Source organism: Cheilinus undulatus, linkage group 19 (assembly GCF_018320785.1).
Source record: "Cheilinus undulatus linkage group 19, ASM1832078v1, whole genome shotgun sequence".
Taxonomy (NCBI): Eukaryota; Metazoa; Chordata; class Actinopteri; order Labriformes; family Labridae; genus Cheilinus; species Cheilinus undulatus.
This window is the reverse complement of record NC_054883.1, coordinates 8,105,837-8,127,643: the sequence shown is the minus strand read 5'-3', so window position 1 is coordinate 8,127,643 and position 21,807 is coordinate 8,105,837. Positions and strand designations below refer to the sequence as shown.

Sequence of the window (21,807 nt, the reverse complement as noted above, 5' to 3'; positions counted from 1 at the left end):
CAGCATGGCTTGCTCAGCCCTTCTGGTAAGGTGTCTCAGTCTTTTAAATTGGAAGAGTGACCGCTCGCCCTCTTTTGGCAGGTGGTTTTGTGAGGTAATGCGTTTTCTCAAAATAGAACAGATAAAATACTCTAGATATACATTACATGGGGCCACTGGAAAGTTTCCAGTCTTGCAGCAAAAATCAACATTTGACCAATTATCTGTCTTATTTTCCAGATTGCTAATGAGATTATTTACTTCAACATGCACTATTTTGTGTATGCTGCATTTTTTCCCCTCTTGTTCTGCTAGCACCCTCCACTTTTATTGTGATATGCAATTTTTCCTTTTTTGTTTGTCTGTGGTGGTGTTAGCTATTGGTCTCATCAACATCTGCTTAGCCCTGAGAAGCCACTATTGGCTGACTCCTTATATAAGTTCACAGTCCAGTTAAGTGAACATTTAAACAAATCATATTAAAAGTAAATATTAAAATACATTTAAACAAAGTTCATTGATTAAATCAAGCCATGACAAAGGGCTGTCAAAGAAATCCACTCAAGTTTAAAATATCTTTACATGGTTCAAGTACATCATATTGTGCTGGCTTTGTTAAGTAGTGCCATGGCCATGAAAGTGTTCTTGTAGGGCAGGCGTGTCAAACTCAGTCACAGCAGGGGCTGAATTCTGAATTTAGGTCTAATCTGAGGGCCTAACAGGGTCAACATTTAACCATAAACTGTCAACCTCATTTTCACCAGTAATAAAATATGAAAAAAACTGCACTGACAATAAATCATTTGGATATTCAAAAAAGTAAAAATGATAAGTTTAAAGGCTCAAATCTGAGATAAATATTTCAACTTATTATTCCAAAAGATCAGAACACCATATTTAAAATAGAAAAATAATGTCTTTAAAGAGCAAATATATGAGGAGAAAGTTGAAATCATAAGTTTGAAAGGTCAAATTATGAGATTAAACTTGAAATCATGAGTTTAAAGTCAAAATATGACTTAAAATTTTAAATTTTGAGTCTGATAGGTCAGAATATGGGATTAAAAAGCCAAAATTAGGAGATGAAAATGTCAAAATATGAGCTAGAATTCAAAATGATGACTTAAAAAGTTGAAATAAGACTTAAATCAAATTTGGGAGTGTAAAAGGTCAAAATATGATATAAAAAGTACAAAGTATTCATTCAAAATGTCAAAATATGAGAAAAAAATTGAAATCATGTTTTTAAAAGTCAGAATATGGGATTAAAAAGCCAAAGTAAGGAGTTGAAAAGGTCAAAATATGACTTAAAATATAAAATTGGGAATCTAAAAGATAAAATGTGACATATAAAATCCAAATAATGAGTTGAAAAGAAATGAAAAGTCATAATCATAAATTTGAGTCGTAATCTTGAGATGCAAAATTGAAAATATGAAATAAAACACAAATTAATTTCTTTCCCCACAGTTTGAGTTTTTATGAAATCTCTTTTACTTTTTCAGATATTTATGGCTTAACAAGGATATTTAAATAATCAAGACGAAGTTTACAGTTTTATACTGGAGGAAATCTGCAGACCTCATACTGGTGGGCCAGTTATAATACAAATATGATATGATCTTGTGGACCGAATATAATCGTTCCACGGGCCGGATTTGGCCCCCGGGCCTTGAGTTTGACGCCCGTGTTAGGGTTTTGGTTCCCCTTTAGGAGCAACAAACCGACAGCCAGAGTGAAGAAGCTTGAAATTTTAAGGATGAGAACAGTCATGGAGAAAAGAGCTCCATGGCGGTGTCATATTTTTTTGATTATTAGAAATGGTATGAACAAAAAAGTAGAGGATCAGAGCATTAGTTTTTCCTGACTACAGACTAGTGAGATCAAAATCCAGTCATTAAAATGATCTTTTAAACTTTGCTGCTGCATGTTGTAGACAGTCAGTAAGTTTACATGATGTTAAAAAAAACTGTGATTTCTTAAGTTAGTTTCACTAAAACTGGACTTTTTAAATACATGTAAATGTCCTTGTTTGACTAAGTTGAATTTCTTGACGGTTGACTGACACATTTTGATAAGGCAGTTGATTTACTCTTGAATGTAAACACACTGAATTAGTTTTACATTTCCAGACATTCCTGCACTCAGTGGCCGGTAGAATTCCTCAGATATGAGTCGACTATCCCAGTTTTTCTTCGCCCTGCTGACAGCTGCATGCCAGAGTCCAGATGAATGCCAAAGGTATGATTTGCCTCTTCTTTATTGAGATTGTCTCACACCCCCATCTCGCCTCATCCATCCTCCGGAGAATCCTAATGCACTGATACCAAAGGGGAATAATTTTTTTTTTCTTTACAATCTACTTAGCAATGATTTATTGATTGCGGCTTCCACCCTCACAGAGAATTACCGATCCTTTTTGGGAAATCAGATTTTCACACCTTTCATGAGTGTGTATGTGGCGCAGGTCTCCTGAGACAGTGTGAGGGGAAACTGACTTTGAGGAGCAGCCGTGTGTGAATCTCTGTGGTGTCACTCTTCTGCTGCCAGTGCTATACCCAACGGATGGGCCTGTGATTCTCTGCTGCTCTCTCTATAGTTTTGCATTATTTATTGGTTGATAAATACAGTGTCCGAGCTGGATTTCAATATGTTTCCATTCCCTTTCAAACCTTTGAAAACACGCACTCATATCATAAGCATGCAGCAGCCCCTCTGAGGTATAAGCAATTCTTAGAAAAAAAAAGAAAAATAATAAAAACAACCCCTGCCCTCATAGGAGGAGTCAGATTAGTGCGCTGAAAGCTTTGATGCTCCAGAATGTCAGCTCCGTGGATCGATCTGGCAAAAAACACATACACACCTGACCAATCAGAGGCGTCTATGTGTTGTGGACCTGCTGGGCACCGTGGTTTACAAGCTTCAAAGAGCTCCTTTTAATACACTGCTTTGATAGCCCTCAGCCTTCACTGACCCGCCGACCATCCACTGGGGAGCATTTTAGCTGTAGTGGAGTAGAGATGGATAACTGCTGATCATATTAATGAGTGTGGAAAAAGAATCACCTCAAATGTTGACTACTTAAACCACTCGCCTTCTACTACTCCAGAAGGCTGCACAGAAAAGGAGATGATTATAAAGTATTTTTTACTGATAAAAGAGCATTTATTCTTCAAAGAAACTGCAACAGAATTTACTAAAAGCAGCTGTGAAACGCATGCATTAAAGAAGTTTGGATAGACTGTCACTGAACTACAGTAGAAGAGAAGATCCCTTATACCATGAGAGAGGAACAGTTTGGTTAATAACCCTAAGGGGGAGACAAATCATCATCTACCATACTGCATTACACATCGGGATCTATGAATGTACAGTAGGGGAAAACAGCAGGACAGTTATTAAAAAGGAAATCTTTTAAACTATTTGTTTGTGTTAGCTGTTTTACATACATTAATGTCATGTTTTTTGGTTAAGATAGTTAAATCCACATAATATGTTTAAAAATGGGACTTCTGTTTTATATTTTAATGTGTAGTTCTGCTTGCTCATTGTCATTTTGTTGAGTAAAACAATACTCAAATACAAATTAGAGGTTTAATAAGCCTTTACAGTATATTTTCTTAATATTTACATTTGTTCTTAAAAACTAAACAAAAGAAAGTCTTAAAGGGGGACAGATTTATCCTATTATTGTAACACTAATGAATTAGAGTTGACACTGGCTGCTTGTTGGGTTTCTAACTTTACTCAGATCATATGATTGCATCTTAAGGATGACTTCATCATAGGGTTTCAGTAGAAAAATTAGAAAGAAAATGACATAATGAGTTTCATTGAAAAAGAACGGAACATATTTGTTTTTTTAAAACTAAGGCCACAGTCTATTGATTGCATCCATGAAATCTGTAGGGTAATAAATAAATATTTAAATCTAATTAAACCTGTGAGAGCTGACAAGGCCAGCGTATGATTTGATCACAAAGCTTTGTATAAATGGTAATGAGAACATGCTTAGCATTGGGTAAATATTAAAATATATGCTTATAATTCATTCTTTGATAATTATTGCATGGCTATTTGGGGGTCACAGGCATTATTAGCGACATATTTTATGTTGAAATGCTGAATTTTTGACAAGCAACTTAGCATTTTTTGGAAGTGCAGTGAGGAAGAAAGAGGGACCAAAGTATTACACTTTGATCTGGGGATGCATCATTGGTGTTGGCTGATATCAGCCCTGTTGATAAACGTCATCCATCGACATATAATGTGGCATTAACACATATCAGTTGGCTATGTTCATCTTCTGTTTCCAATCTGTTTAATAATGGAATCTAACATACATAACGGCTGAATCATAGTAAAGGATTTTTTATTTGAGAGAAGAAGTCCCCCGTTGGACAAGCTCTGGTCTCTTTTCATAGTCTAGCACAAGCATAAATGTTTACATCGTAGGAGTCTTACACCAAAAAAGTAGAGCTGCACTTTAATATTGGTATGATATCAGTATTGGCAGATATTAGTTAAACAAGTGGATTATCTGTACCAGCAGATGTGAACATTTTGATAACTGATATTGTGCCTCTAATGATCTGCCTTTATCGGCTGTAAATTTTGGCCATATGAACAATAAGTTAGTGGAGCTTTAGGCTGGACCAACAGACCTACTTCAGCTGAAGGTTTTTTCTTTATTCATCATTATTCCTTACACTTTAAAGTGTGTTTTAAGGACTGGAATTTGTTGATTTGTTCACACTCAAACTATAAATCATGTGTTTTAAAGACTGAAGTTTTACATCTGAACTACCTTAAATATCTATCAATAATGGTATAATTATTTTGTAAATATCTGTATATCCATTATTGGCACCAATCCAATATTATGCATCAAAAAAAGGTAAAGAAAAAAGAAATTTTGAATTGGCATTGGGATTTTAAACATTAGTGACAGGTATGTCTTCATTTACAAAGCCATTCTCGGCATAATTCTGGATTATCTTTTCTCTTTTTTAATCCTCAAGGATGGGTTACACAATCTGTGATCATTGAGCTTCATTCAATTTGTTGTTCCCAAAGTTCGAACCGAGTTGGGAAAAGACTTTTAGATTTTTGACACCTTTTGCTTGGAAAAATCTGCAGACTGAATTTAAGACGCAAAACTTGGTGACTCTGAATGTTTTTAAATCTCTAGTGAAGACTTTTGAGTACAAACTTTCCAAATATCACTATTTTAAAAGATGATTTATTATTGTTTTATCACTTCATGTGTATTGTTTGTGTTAAGGTGTATTAGTTGATTAAATTGTGAATTGCTGCCATTTTTGGTCAGGTCTTCCTTGGAAAAAAACAGATCTCTGATCTCAATGGGCCTAACTTGGCTTAATGAAGGTTAGATAAATTATAATAAAAATAAGTATTAGCCCTGATTTTTACAATCGGTGCATCTCTAGTTTGATCCAGTGGTTTAACAAACTGGGGAAGAGGTGATTATATAAAAAACAAAATCCTCTTAAGTTTACAGTGTTACTGTTTTTCCCCTAGAGAAAGGGAAAGGGAATAGTTTTCATTTCCTTTTTTTATCTGCATCTGTCAATAAAGACACAGATGTTGCAGTCATCCTGTTCTTGTTTGCTTAATTATTATCCAAACTGTGTCAAAAAACATTCTCAATCAACTAATATATGTGACAAAGGGAAAGTTCTAATTCCCAACTTTGAATTTAGGGTATTGTAAAGGTTCTGCTGTTTTCTTTTGCTATCCTCCAAATATCATCTAAGGGATTAAATTAATCATCAGAATAGTTGCTGACAGTGTATCTGTTAATCAAGTCATTGTTGCAGTTCTACTGGTATGACTGTTATCTTACAGCTACATCCCTAACTTTATCAAGACTATTTATTCATTTTAATATCATTCAAATGTTGTCATAGCACCAGAAGTTTGAACTTTAATGTGATACTAGTAAAATTTCAATGACATTTATTGTTGTTTCGACGTCACAGCAACAGAAACAGAAGTCTATGGTGACAAATACTTGGTCATTTCTTGTTTTTAATCACTGAAAATTGCAAGGGAAGTCCCACAAACTGACGGGGTTTCACAAACTCTACAGTAGCCTTGGTTCTGTGCACTTTAAATAGTGGTTTGTCTTTGTCGTTCTCTATCTTTTTTTTTTAAACAAAATCATGTCTGGTGTTATTCAACTCTGTCTATCCTTAAAATAACCAAGACTGCATCATATAAAGATATAGAATGAAAATGTGTCAAAGTATCAAAACAACTTTAATGATATATCAGATAAGTTATTTTCATCAGTTATAGGGATCTAAGTTGTCAGAGTCTATTGCATATTTTAAGCACTCATTTCTGTGCACTAACTGCACAGTAAGTATGCACCTACACAGCTTAAGAAGATTTTTCCTGTTTGCTGGGCCAAATGTAAGACATCATTATAAACACAGTAAAACAAACAAAAATGATGATTTTTGATTCTTTGTTTTATCTGTTTAATGACCAGAGGAGCCTGCAGTGTTGGAGGGAAGTTCCCAGTCTCCAGCTGAAACTCCATCTCTCTCACACTGGGACAGCACTGGTAAGACCACCAGCTATTAGCATGGGTATCTGATGACTCTCTGCTGCTAACCACTGATTATTTGGCCACTGGGGGTGTTTGGTGGGGCAGAGATGGGGGGGGTCGAGTGCTTTTTCTTGTTCCTGCAACCTGTTCCTGAGCTGTGGCCAGCCTGAGTGAGCAGAGAAGAAACAAGACAAACCTCCTCCCTCTTGTCTGCTCACACGCTCACATCAGACACACATGCACACATGATCAAACTCACATTATGTCTTTAACCAGAGGTCTGTGGGTTACTTTAAAAAACACAGCTAATCCGTTACACATCCACTGCTTGGAATCACTAATGTAATTTCTTATGTTAATGTCTTAAATATCCCTTTTTATTAGGGATTCTTACAATGAGATTATAGTTATCCCATTATGTGTAATTACATTACTCCCTGAGCCTAAATTAATAAACACACCCAATTTGGTGGCAGGATTGCAAGTAGGCGAGGCTTGCTGTTTTGAAATGAAGTAATTAACAGCTGCGTGAGATGCTGAGAGATGAGTTGCCCCCTTATCCCGGAGCCTCAGAGGCCAGGGGAAGATTAGAGCTCTGATCTCATTCCCAGCACTTGTTTGGAGTCTGTCAGGAAGAGAAATGCCAGCATTAGAGAGGTACCGCCACACTCCTGATATGATGAAATAAGGAGAAAAGGGGAAAGGGAAAAAGATGGAGGGATGGACAGAAAGGCCCCTGCCCTTCTCTGAAGTGTCAGTAGCTTGTTTATTCTATTTTTCATCATAGCTGCTGGGGCAAAGATTCCCATTTTTCCTTTATTTTTTTCCCCCCACCTCGTAACAAAAACCACTGCTCTCATTTTTTATAAGGTCTTGCAAACTCTCATGCCCCAGTGAAAATTACATTGTGAAACGGTAGAAATTTCAGGGCTGCCTGTGCTCTGGCCTGTCCCTCTGAGCTTTCAAACAGTCAACAGACTGTGAAGAATAAATAATAAAAAACTATTGATTATTTTGATGACTGCAAGATTCAATTAGGTATTAATTTTGCCCTCCAGTGGACCTATCAAGCAGCTCAAAGGAGAGGGGCTGAGGGGTGGGGGGTAGACCCAAATGCATGCAGAGTGCGGCCAAGCTCAGACAGAGGGGAAAATGTGTTTACCTCGGCGGGCAGAGAGGTGCATTGATGCGCAGTGTCCCGCATTTAAGTGCTCCACAAATGAAGCGCTGATGACTAGTGACATTGTTACCAGGGATATGAGTATTGACCAGCCGGCTCGCACTTTTAACGACAGCTTAAACTATTTCTATTGATTAACATTTTCATAGATTATCATGTGTCATATCAAAGAGGGCTGACTCCCGTGATGAGCACATTAAAAAGGCCCCTGTGGGCAGGAACTCATCGACCACCCTGATAGAAAGTGGGGGGTGGGAGTTGATGGGTGCAGGGGTGAGATGAGTCTCCACCTCTTTTTTTTTTCTTTTCTGTCCCTATATGCACTGTTCACCTGTCCTTTTGCCCAGATATATTTAGGCTGGACTTGATTCATAAATAAGAAAGAGGGCCATAGTCCTGCTGCTCTGTGTCTGCGTCTCAGAGCCTGAGGTGGGGTGAACACTGTCTGAGGAGTTCTCCAGTCAGAAGACACAAGGGGGAAGAGACAGAGGGGGAGAAGGAGGGAGGGAGAGTGTGTATGTGGGAGAGAGAGAGAGAGAGAGGAGGAGGAGGAGGAGGTGACATCTCCAGTGCCTGTCTTAGGAAGCAACCTAAGGGTTGAACCTGCGGTGGCCGTTCAGATACACAAAGGTTGGGCGGGCTACTTCTGGTTCAGCAGAAAGCATGTGCTAGCTGGTGGTGGCATGTTTTAGCTGCTCTTTAGACTTGCTTCAACATTTGGACTGTCTGAAACTCTTATTTGTTTTTCTCTTTTCTTCTGGAGCTTTGTTTAGGTAAGCGCAGGTTTACGACAGCTATTTTAAAGCTTTAATTTTGATGTTTTTAAAAAATATTATGTCAAGTCTTGGATCATCATTTGCACAAAATGTCTTGACTGAGACATTTAAACCTGTGATGGCATTTGGGTTTTTTTTTTTTTTTGTTCCTTTCAACATTTATGTTTGAGTTTAATTCAGTTTATTGATGTATTCTTTACTAACATGCTCAGACAGATAATACTCTCGTCATGTCATATAGATGGCGTTTATTATTGTCTTTAAGTGCTGACAAAAAATGGAAATAATTGGGAGGAAAATTTGGGAACATCCGTGACTTCACCTCGCGTTTAAATCAGGCCTTAACTCCACGTTGCCTCACTCTCTGCTGTGAAATGTCACCATTGATCTCATTGTGTGTCCCTAAATATGTGTAAATTGATGTAATCACTGGTGTGTATTTTCCATCCTCTCTTCAGATGTAGAATTATATTTATTTCATGTGTTTATCAGTGCACAGCCCATGGAGCTCTTTGTAGACTGCTGTCAGCTTAGTGTTTGCTGAAGATGAGGCACATGTCAGGTAGTAATGAGCCCTTGGAGATGGATGTATCACCGTTTTAGGACTGCAGGGTATAATGGTAAAGCCATGCGATCCGTAACAGTTCTTCGCCAGGCAGCAGCCGGCAGTATCAGCGGGGAAGCACCAGACTCAGATAAAAGAGAGAGCTGGAGAGGGGAGGGAGCAGGAGAGAGAGGGAGAGTGATGAGAGAGCAATAGAAAGGAGAAGCTGGGTAGAGAGAGTGAGTAGAGACATAGAGAAGGAGCCGGCGAGGGTGAGACGCTGAAGCACATCTAACCAGGGGTGTTTTCTCTTTTTATTTTTCTCCTCCCTGTTTCCCACCTGGGCTCCCAGCTCCCTCCAGGATCCAATGATTACAGGGCAGCTGAGCAAGCCGCTGCTCTCCCTGCGCAGCGACATGAGCGTGGCAGAACTCCGGGCGGACGACAAAGCGGCCAGTCCAGACAGCGATCTGAACGACGAGCCCCTGCTCCTGCCCTCTGAGGCCACGGACAGAGACGGCACTCCCAACAAGCTGTACGGTAAGTCAGCTAAAGCCTCCTGTTTGTACCTTTTGATCTGTAAAGCTGCTGGCAGAGGGCTTGGTCTCACAGAGGTGAGGTGAGCTTAGGGGTGCTTCAGTGCTGGGACAGGTGTCAGCAGTGTCGGGCTGCAAACTAAGTTTGAGGAAGTCAGTGTTCCTCCTCTAAAGCTCATGTTTTTAATGAAAAATTGTACTAGATGTCATTATGTTTGTTTGGGTTATTCATACAACTTTTGACTTTAAGATGTTAGAGTGTCTTAGAAATTGTTCAATTCTGGAGTCACTCTGATTACTTACTAAAGTTTATTAACAGCACTTAAGAAATATACCTTTTAAAGATATGCCTCATCTTAGTTTTCCCTCTGTCTTTTATATTTTAAGAGAAATAACAAGTAGTTGTGAGGTTTAACTGTTTTTGTATTTTATGACGCAGCATCTTTCAAGGATTCTCCTTTATCTCAAATCTCTTCAAAAGTAGTTTGTTCCAATCCCACCTTTACAGCCTTGGCACAGTTTATAAAGTACTTTTCATAATTGTAGTGGACAAAATGTTTTGAATTTTGTTCTTATTTTAGTTTAGGTGAATAGAAAACTATTGATATAAATTATAATAAAAATCTAAAAAATTTTTAACATCATTATTTAATTCTGTTTCAATTATCATTAACATATAAGATAATCTATCTGGATAATTGAAGACTTTTAGATTTTAGTATTTTATTTTTAATTTTTGATTGGTTAAATTATTTTTTATTGTCTTTTGATTAATCAGTTGTAAACTTTGCTTCTATTTCATTAATTTGCAGTTGTTATTAGTTGAGTTTTTTCTGTGATTTTGGCATTTTTCCTGTATTAGTCTGTTTTGTTTTAATGATTTTATAAATAATGAGCATCATTATGACTCATTAAACATAATCATATGAACTACAGGAAGCATTTTAGCAAATTATTAAACGATTATTTCCAATAAGGAGACAATCCAGCCCTATTTTTTTTCATTCAGGTTGCTTTATCACATTTTAATTGTCAATTTCAGTCAAGATCTTTAAAAACTAAATTTCATCAGAGTCCACTGAATGAAGCTTTGAGAGATTTGTCCTGGAGAATAAAATCTAAATAATTAGCGAATATTTATACTAAATTTTAAAGAAATTATTTATACTTGTCATATTCTCGTCATCATTCCTTAAAAATCGTTTGATTATATTACTTTCTTTTACAATATTTCACTTGAAAACTTTTAGGAAGAGACAATTAAATAAGTCCTTGTGAAAAGCTGATTTGTTAAATTTCTTCACTGTTTATTCTCTTTTTCAGTACAAGTTTGATTTTTTGAAAGTGGCAGTATTCTTTTAAATTTTCCTACAGATCTGCTCTGACTCTGATGTGTTTTTCTCTTGCTGAAAGTTCAGCTGTGCTTAGGTGTGAGTGCATGTCTTTATTTGCATGTTTGGTTCAGAAATCTGTGCATTTAATTGTTTAACTGCAGGCAATGAATTAATGCCACTGTTAACAATGCATACCTGTTGTTTTTTTAAAGGTTAGTAGCACATGGATTATCAGATGGTGTCTGTGTGTGGCAGTTTGTGAGTGTGAGGCAGTGTATGGGTGCATGTGGTTGTTGGGAAGTGGCAGGGAGTTTTGTGTAATGCCGTTACTGTATACGGAGCTGGGCAAACATTTGAGAATGAAATAAAATAAGAGTTTTCTGGAGGGTTGGCCAAATATCTGTATCAAATAGAATCAGGGAGAGAGAGTTGAGTAGTGTTTGAGCACCTTATTTCTTAATAAGCCGGGGCTACAGCCTTATAAAAAACACTGTGTACTGCAGGATTTGAGTCAGAAGTGTTGCAATTTGGTTTAATAAGCATCAAGTTTTTCTTCATGTCTGATCGGTCTACATCTGACTCCACTCATGTCCTCACTTGCTTTGCTTTTTGTCTCATGGACCAAAACTTAATTGATCTATGTTTGATTAAAACAAACTGCTTAATTTCACTGATTTACCCTTTTTATGGGATATTTTTGATATAACATGCAAGTTGGATCGTTTTTAGACATTTTTGTAAAAACAGGATTCTATTAGTCTCTGTTTTGTCAAGTTGTTGGCTCTCTGCATGTGGTCGGTTGAAGCCGCTTCAGTGTAACTTGTGAATTTTGGAGAGGATGGTTTCTCTCCGCCCGGTGGCGGAGCCCTGGGCTGTGCCAACGGCAGGCTTGGTTTGGGTGCCGTTGCCCACATGACCTGACAGAGCGAGGAGCAGGGAGTGACGAGGTAGTACAGTCGTGTCTTCTGCTGGAGGAGATGGGAATGAAAAACACGAGAAAGAGAGAGAGAGGGAAACTCAGCATCTTTCTGTGTATTTCCTTAAATGCTCCCAGACAGAAGAGGAAAGTGAAAGTTACTGGTCACTCACAAGAAGGGGCTTTTTCTCAGTGCAGAAGCTGTTTAGTTGGGTGTTTTGTTGAAGTTTGAAAGCATTTTAGAAAGTGCGGTTGACTGATTGTAAAAAGGCTCATGATTTAAGCCTCTTGGAATGATGTGAGCGGTATACAAATGGACATAATGGTAAAAAGATTGGTGCTAATCTTGTTGGTAATCTTAGATCTTTTGATAGGAAAAATGCAAACACAAAAACATTCTCAACAGTGTTTTACGTTTGAGGACTTTTTCACATTTTCTTGTATTCATGTTGTTTATACTTGAGCCACATTAGGCAATTGGCTTGCAGTAAACGCTCATGGTTCTAAGGCATTGTAACAAGTCTGTATTCTCACCACGCTTATGAGAATGAGTGCCACTTAACCGAAAGCAACCATAAGTTTAACTTTTCCAACAAGGACTTTAATTATTCAGTCTTTTTTACTTTGTGGCTCTGAACCGCAGAAACACAACCTTAAGAATCTTCTCCTTTACTGACATTATGGTGAAGAAGAAAGGCTAAAAGTAACTTTAGATTCCTCCGTTTCAGAAATAGGAAAGGTAACAACTTTGCAGTTATTTTATCATAATCTCGCTCCAATTATAAGAGTAGTTCAACAGGGTGCAAATCAAGTTGACACGTTTTTTCACAGTTCATGTTGCACTTTACCTCTCGAATGAGTCAAAAGAGAAATCTGATCTTGAATGCAGAAGAAATTAAAGAATTTCCCATAAGTTTAAAATAGTTTTATTACATGCAAACAAAGTTGATAGAATACAGCTAGCTAATACGAACTTTTCCCTATTCCTAATTAAAAAGTTGTGAATTTAGCTTGTTAGGCTCTTGTTAAAAGGTCTAGGCATAGTTATTCAAAAGAAGAGCTATAAGGTTCTCCTATATCGTGAAGGATCTTTTGTTAAAAGTGGAATCTATATATAGCCCTTTGTATTATATTCTCTGGCAGTCTATATCCAAAGTCACACTAACTATACTGAGTGGTTTTAATTGCTGAAAAATCTGCAGTGCATTTTACAACAGTTAGATATACTTACGTGTTTTTATATATTTGAAGTCTTCAGCAACTTTTCCTCCCTCCTGAGTTTATGTATGAGTTTACTTTTAGTGCTGTAATACTGCGATAAGAGTGTGTGCTGTGAGAAGGAGAAGTCAGTGGGAGACAATGACAGTAGCGGTCATGTTTGTCTACAGTAAATTGTCCACCTTCTACACCCACCACATGCTTACTGCGGTGGTGAAAGGGTCGTTCTCCTCCTAAAAGCTCGCCTGTGCAAATAGTCTTCCACTTCAGCTAACAGGGGCTACGAGGCACCACAAACATCCTGCCGCCTTGTATTTATTCCAAGTAGAAGTGGACATTAGGTGGGAAAGCTGTGGTTAGTAGGGCAAGCAATTTTTTTTCAAAGGACGAGATGGTGTTGGATGCGTACAGTTTCTGTCTTCTCTTCTCAAGCAAATCTCCCCCTTTCAAACATCAACAGACAAGATAATAAGACACTCAGAGCACAATTCCGTATTATATTCAGCAACCAAAGGCTCATCTCTTGTCAGTTTGCATTTACTCTCCCAAGGATGTGACGCTTCTATCATCATGCTGTCAAAGAGAGCCAGGCTGGAACGACAGGAGCACTCATTTCACACACTTACTGTCTACATGAAATGGTCTGCACTTATACGGATTCTGCCAAAATGGTGGAACATTTTCACAAAGGTCACCTCGAGACCCCCTCCCCAAAATGAATCTTTCATTGATTCCTGGTATTGGAGGTCATTCAGAACAGAAAGTCCACGTAGAATGCTGCATCTGCTGTAATACTGCACTTGAATTTGTGTTTATTTACAGCCTTATTAGACTGTAGTTACAATCAGATTTTGAGTGATTTTAATTTTGTCTTGACATGTACGGGTCTTAACAGAGGACGACATGTATATTGTAGATTACGTCAATGATCACCTCCTTAAATAAACTTTTAACATATAAGTTCAGTGTAAGTTTCGTAAACTATTTTATGTGCATCAACAATAGAGGGCTCCCATGGACCCTTTAAAACTCTTGAAATAGATGTTGGAATTTTAAGGTCATAAAATGTCTAAAAGAAAGTCTTACTCGTGAGACATCGTAAATTTTAGTTGTCAGTTTGACTCGAGACTTGTCTGTCAATTTTGACTGTTCTCTATGTGGATTTGGTTGTTTGTATGGCATTTCATTGCATTGACTGCTGCTTTTACAGCAGTTTGTTACGTTTGTGTGCACAGATTATCAATAAGAGAGATGGGGAGAAGAGATGGGGAAATTAGTGATGCATGATTCTGTCTGCATTTTATTGATATCGGCAGATATTAGCACTAAAACTCAATTATCAGAACCAGCTCATAGAAGTTATTCTGCTGATATTCACAGCCAATACTTTGGCCGTCGTATCAGCAAGTTGTACAAATACATTAGCGCAGTTTAAAGCAAAACTGATGGCCCTACTTCAGCTTTTGTTTGTTTCTTTTTATCATCGTCTTTCCTTAAACTTAAAAGTTTGCTCTAAAAACGACAGTTTTAGGTCTGAACACAGCTAGTTTAATACAGCCTTTGTGGTGCATTTTGGCATCGTCAGGGAGACCTTCAAAATGCTTTAAAATCAGCCAAAAATTACTCTGATTTGCAGATCATAGCTATCCTGGCATAAATGATCAAATTGTTTCATATGTCCCTCACAAAAAATACACTTAAGCCATTTGGGCAGATGTGCCTGAATGCATCAAAGTGTGTTTTTAAGGTTTGCGTGACCATTCTGTGAAATTATGTACATTTGAATTTTATCTTATTAATCCTGTTATTACAAGAATGCTTGGGAACTCGTAGGGATGTAGAATGCTATTTTTTTTTCAACAGAAAAAATGTTGAGAAATGCTGGTTTACTTGCAGTTTAGAAGAACATGTTTCTTTTGTGTTACTGTACGCACTTTGTCAGGGTTGTCTTAGGGAACCACTATGCAAACCTAGAATTTAATTAGGAGAATTAGTTTCCATTACAGCTCAGTTAAACTACAAGAAAAACCTTGCATTCTTACCATAATTAAAGTTGTGTATGTATTGGCTAACATAAGTTTGGAAATCCCGTAAATGCAAGGTCAAGCAAGTTTGGCTTTAAGGTTAAAAAAAGATATCTGATACACCAATTTTTACAGACTTGTTTTAGCCGATACTTTAAAAAAAACAATCTTTTTTTCTGTTTTTAAGGAAAATTTTTGGCTTTTTATGCTTTTGTTTAAGACAAGAGGACAGTGGATGGAGTCAGACACAGGAATTTAAGAGTGGGGAGAACCATGTGGGAAAGAAGCCACAGGCAGAACTTGAACCTTGGCTGCCTGCATACATGGGGTGCAACCCCTGCACCCTGTGTATTAAATTTTTTTTAGCTAATATGTGCAGATATTGATATCATGCTGAAAACCACGGGGACTAACCATTATAATGCAGCTTGTAAGATTTGCGCAAAAGGTTTAAACTTTTGATAGTTGGAAAAAAGCCATTGAGACCCACAGTAAACTATGAAAGCACTGATGCGTGGTGCAAAAATGATCTTAATTTTTTGTTGTTTGGGTCTTAAAAGGTCTTAAATTTGATTTAGAAAGGTGTGTACCAAACCTGCAATATTGTTTTAAAGTTTTACAAATGTAAGCGGCTTCTAGTTTAGTTTTTGTTCAAACTCTTTTTTTATTTTATTGTAAGCCAAAGATGTCACTTTGAAATTTTGGAGATGGTGCAACTTACTGGTGGATATGGTGGACAGTGGTGAGACGTCTTTAAAAGCATGTATTAAACACTAGAGTGGTATAAAGTATTTAGACAAAGAGTTATTTCTGCTTTCAAAGTTTCTAATTGTAATATTATTTAGTGCAGTAATGCACACTGGTAGTATGATGAAGTATAGCTGTGGGAAATTTGCTGTGTTTCATGCAAAAGTCTCTTTTGCGTTTTCAATTCATTCACTCAAAGAGACACGCACACATGCACCGCTGGAGGCATGAGTTCTTATTATTTTTGTGTAATCAGCTTAGTGAGCAGGATGCATGGTGGGATAGGCTGCTTGCTGATGCAAAGAGCCTCGTAATGTTGTGTGCTGAGGTTAAGTAATAAAGTGGCGCAAACCCCTGCGCTGAATGGGCCACGCTGGGTAAATAAGAGTGGATAAAGGAGACCGAAGGAGAACAAGTCTCTCCCCGGGAGGTGGATCTCATTATGGGGATTTCAGCTGTCTGCACAAACTTGAAAACAAGCTTAATGCATGCCTATAAAGCAGGTGTAATACATTTGCTAATGTGCCCGCAGTGCCCATGGCTACAGCAACACAATCAGAGTGTGCTATGGAGGACAGGGAAGATGAGCACAAGGCCTGTTTTCCATGTAAACAGCAGCAGAGGTCATTTGGTTTCACCAGAGCTTGGTTATGCAGAAATGACTTTGAGCAACACATAGAACCTCAAAATAATGTAATTCCCTCTGTGTTGTTTGTATATTTAAAGTATTCCAAAGAAAAAAAGCACATTAAAAGTTCTGTAGGTGCATAGCTGTGGAGAGAAAATAAATTGTGTTTCAATATGCATTTATTTTAGTTACGCAAGTTTTTTAAGTTGGGAGTCATTTTCAAAAAAACCTTATATGATATGTAGCATACGCTCCATAACCAATATCAACAAGCCTTTCATGTAGAGCTAACAAAGAGGCATCACATCTCCTGGCACCGACACGGTTGGTGTTGTTGAGATGTAATTGAAGCTGCAAGGGTCACATTTTCGGAATAGAAATTACAGACTTGTCTTTGACTTGTGTGGCGTGAACCAGAGATGCATCCAGCAGCCCTTGTGTCCTTCACAAGCCTTTATTATTTATAACGCTCGCTCTTTGAGCAATGACCAGTACTAATGCATAACCTTCTGTCCTTCTGGCTGATTCGCTTCCTTTGAAACCAAAGATTGAGGCAGGAGAAGTGGGTGTACGGTGGATGAGGCAGGGGTGTGGGCGGGCTGAGAAGGAAAGAGGGGAGGGGGGCTGGTATAGGGCAGTGGAGATCCAGGCTATCGAGAAGTTATTATGTTTTTTCCCTTTATATCTGAGGATGTGGAATAACACTGTGATGATTCTTCTCTCCAGAATAGAGTTATGTGCTTCAAAGCAATACTATTTCCTGACGTCCCTCCTTCCACTATTTGTCTGCTCCAAGAATAATGTGCTGCGAGGGGTAGGGAGGAGTGGGGTGGATGTCTTTTAGCTACATGATTATTTGCTTGTTTCCACCTTTACCCGCTCACTTCTGTAAATACTGCAGTGATCGGGGAATACAGGAACAACTAATCCAGGACTTTGTTGAGATAAACTCATTTCTAGACTCTCTCTGTTTAGCTTAGGTTCAGTGCAGGTAAGATCTCCTCTGTGCTGCTTGTATCACCTGATGTTATCCTACAGTGATTGAGCCACTGCTGCAGCACGGGTGTGATCCATTGTTATTATTCCTCTATGACAGAAGGAGCCAGTGAGGAGGGGCGAAGGGGTTGAAAGTGGGACATAGGCAGCATTAGTGCCAGATAGCCTGGGGTCCCGGACTGATGTGTCAGGCATGACATGTGGGTGTCCAGCCCCCAACACACACAAACACAAGTAAAAACACACACTCACCCTGCACTGGACTGTCCTCACATCCACAGAGATACTTCTTAATGTCCAGTCAGTTGACCTGATGCAACACAAGACTGATAAAAATGCATGAACATGCTTTTTAAAAACTTGATTAAAGACTGAAAGAGATGTTTCAAGGGTCTGCTGCAACTTATTTTTTTTACCAACATGTAAAATGATGAAATATATTTTCAATTGAACATTTTCTGTGGAAAGATTGAAGTCAAAATGTCTTTTATTTAAGTGGTCAAGGTGGTGCTCATTCAATTTTATCTACAAGTACTTGGAGATTTTTGATTAAAAGTAATAAATAAAAAAGAGCGCAAGCTAGCGATGGGACCAGATTTTCAAATTTTGAACCACTGCTGATCAATAAGAAATCACAGTTTTCATGCAGCTTTTATCTCATTTAAGGTATTTTTCCATTTGCTTTTAGCAGGGCCTGATTGTATTGCAGACCTACAGACAAGTGGTGATTGGAGCAGATCAGAAAGCTGTTCATTAACTTCCATTGAATATCAACAGCAGAAAGCAGTACTGTGAGGTGACACAGCGATAGCAGAAATTTAGGGATGAGTATAATTTGGGTTTTATCTGATACTGGTACTGAATCGATACTTTTATATGGTGCCAGTTAGGCCTGGGCGATATGGCCTAAAAATCATATCACGTTATTATTCTTGCCCTCTCCCCTTAAAACAAGCCTTTGATGGCATATTCAATTTATTTCTAAGCATAGAACACAGAAAAAAATGATATGTTTTTTTTTTTTGTTAGTCCCTAGGTTTATTTCTGTCTGTCTGCACTCCAAGTTTCACATTTCATCTCTATCCTGATGAGGTGTGTTAAGATGCTAATGACTTGAACATGTTTCTTGCTGAAGGCTTTCACAATAAAAGCATTTCAGGAAAAATTTATTGTGAAGAGCTTGTTTGAAGTAGATGGTTCAGGATTGAGTTAGCTTAACTGCCGTACCGAGAGTTTTTGCAGCTAGTTTACAGCAGCTTTTCTGACCTCATCTAACATAGCAGCCCGGATCTTTGACACACTGTGGACTTGGAAAAGAAAATCAAAAGTTAAAATAGACTTTTAAATGGTTGTTTAAGCCGTTGTAAGATGAAGACCTGCAGCACTGGGCTCTACACAAACCGAGACCAGCCAAAGCTGCACTTAGTTTGTGTTAAAGTCCCAGGCAAGCTGACAGAGAAGGCTCACTGATTTTGTTGCGATACAGCCGTCAAACTTTGAGAGGAAAGAACACGTGTTTTTGCCTGCTAACTGTGCTTAGTTTCAACGGCAAGAGCGGGTGACATTCGGTTAGTTACCTGGCTAAACATAATACTAGAGCTAAACGTGCTATTGACTGGACTTAGCCTATGCTGTCCGTCACAGATTACTTGCTCCGCCAGCTGTGGGAGCACCTCTAGTGCCAGTACCTAAATGGGGCTTGAATTGATACTTTTGAGGAAAAATAAAGTGTGTTGAAAGTCAGCAGAATAGAAGCATTCTGAGTATCGTAAAGGATTTGCAGAAATATCTTTATAAGATGCCAGTCAAACATGGGATAAGAAAATGGAAATGATGTAACTTAGCACATAAATCACTCAAATTCAATAATGTTTTTCTTGCCTTTCATTTGGAGTGGCAGCAGGTCACAATAGTGAGGCAGGGTATCGAGATAAAGTATCGATATCTGTGACGTAATTTGATCTTGTTGGTACTGGATGTGTTGGTACTGGTACCATGTTGGTACTAGATTTCGATACTCATCAATGATCAATTAAACGGTCAGTTTAATCATCGACTCTCTGTAGTATTGTCAGGTTAATTTGGCTATTTCTAAACTTAACACTAATGCTAGACATGAGTCAGTTAATGGCACTTTCCCTGATGTGTTAGCATCAAGCAAAAAGACTCAGCTTACATATTTTCTTTAAGTAGTAGCTTTATATTTTTTTCTTAAAATGTACATCCCCAGGGGAAACAAATCATTATTTAGATTATAGCTTAAGAACAAAATTAATCCACTATAAAATAATGTCAAGTTAAACATTTTGGACTGACATTTTTGGACACTAAAAGGCCAGTACCCTATCTTTTAATCCAAAACTATAAAATAGGCATACCTACGCCTGCAACTATAGATTATATCCATCAATGTTTTATCTGTTCATTCTAAATCAACCAGTTACACCACATCTGGATTTTCTTAAGAAAAAGAGTGTTTTTTCCCAAACCAACAGTCCAAAATGCAAATATATTTACATGGCATAAAACTGAAAATTAGCAAGGGCTCTTATTACAGAAGCTTCATCTATAAATGTCCATAATCTCGTTTAAAAATTGATCAGTTTGGTAGAACTTCTCACAGCATGAGTAGTTAATAAAGCAAGAAATAGCTTACTTTTATGTAGGTTTATAAAATGTTCAAGACTTAGATTATTTTACACTGCCAGGTGTTTTAAAATGACACAGTATCAGTTTTTCTAAGGTTCATAGTCTCAGAAATATCTTTTTTTATAAGACAAGTGCATAGGAAAGGAATGAACTTATCAAAATTAGCTTTGAAACCACAAAAATATTTGTAGAGTCTGCACACAGGAATCTCATCAATGTTTGTGTGCAATTTTGACAGCATGGCAGAGTTTGCCTGCAATTTTTGACGATTGAAAACCAACATTACCCTAGATCCCCAGATTTACTACTATCATTAGAAGTTTAAAATTCTGGTATTGTGACAGCACTACTTCCATCTTATGTCAAAACTAGTTTTTCTTTAACAGAAACGATGGTTATATAAAGAGGAAACCTTCAGGCACTGTGTGACACCAGCAGTGGAGAGTAAGTGCATAATCTGTGGGGTGAATTTGTGGAACAGTTTAGACATGGAAGTCAAACTTTGATATTTGATTCTTTTCAAGAAATTGTACAAAATAAAACAACATATTTGTTGAAGACCACATTCGTATTTGCACTACATTTGTCAAAATGTTTGATTTATTTTTGACACCACATTTTTTTTAGGATTTTACGGTCTCTGAAACAAAGTTCAGAAACTTTAAAAACAGCTGTTTAGAAGTTTATTTTGGTCCAAAAGTTGCCTCTATAAATTGAGAGATTACTGATAGTCTCTTTATATTCACAGCTTGGTACTGATGTCTCTCTAATCCATTCTGGGTGTCATATAAAGAGATACCAGTTATGTTAGTGTATCTTACAAACAGACAGAGCAGAGGAGTGGAAAGTATCAAAACAGTGTGCAGTAGTTTGCCTGCAGTTTTAAGCAATGAAAAACTAGATTTCCCAATATTGATGGCCGAGGTCCTAGGACTTATTATCACTGCCATGCTCTCTGCTACTGTTAAAAGATATCGTTTACAGGTTTTGCACTGAAGTTTAAAATCAGGCTATCCCAACAACCCTTACATTTTCACTTAGATGTGTGCCAGAGGCCCTTTATTCAGCGAGAGGTTGCAGGCCACCAGCAGCAGAATCCTATTTACAGCAAATATCATTTAAGTAATTTCAGAGGCGGAGCAACAGTGAGGCCGCTATCTCTTAAAAGGCTTACAGCGCTCCAAAGCTAGTCTTCATCTCAGCGTCCCGCCATAAAAGGATGAAGAATAATTTGGATTGTTATTTTTCCTCTTTTAACCCTGAGCTAATCAGGTTGACTTTGCTTTTGGAATGAGGAGGACGCAGCAGAGCAGATGTGCTCATGTGCAAAGTGTCCCAAGTCCCCGCTGTGAGGATGCAGCACAAAAGCCCTCCTCCCCCCATTCCTCTTCCCTTCTCCGTCCTCCTCTCCCCCATCACACCATCCCTCCTTCTTGACCTTTGAAACGGGCATTGCCTCTTCTCACCAATTTACCTCCCTCTGGTCCCTCTTGTGCTTGTGCTGCTTCCTGCTCCACTCCAGCATCAAGGGAGAGACAGGTAAGAGCGGGAGCCGAGCACTCTCATGTCAGAGAGCCGTTTGGTGAAGACCTGTGGCCACAAGTGAGAGCTGAAGTGTAGGACCATGGGGTCTTTTCTGCTTTAGGCATTGTTTGTATGCAGATTCTCCACCCATTCATCAGAAAACAGAGATTTACTCCTTC

The 21,807-nt window shown here is 38.0% G+C and overlaps 1 protein-coding gene across 1 annotated transcript in view; it reads left to right on the top strand.

Annotated features, from left to right (window-relative positions):
- Positions 1-9,424: 9,424 nt before the first annotated feature.
- pou6f2 (POU class 6 homeobox 2) overlaps positions 9,425-21,807 on the top strand; it is a 122,312-nt gene continuing 109,929 nt past the window's right edge. Inside the window, exon 1 of the mRNA XM_041814615.1 lies at positions 9,425-9,596. Within this exon, the coding sequence (XP_041670549.1) occupies positions 9,425-9,596 (172 nt within the window). The remainder of the gene's footprint in view (positions 9,597-21,807) is intronic.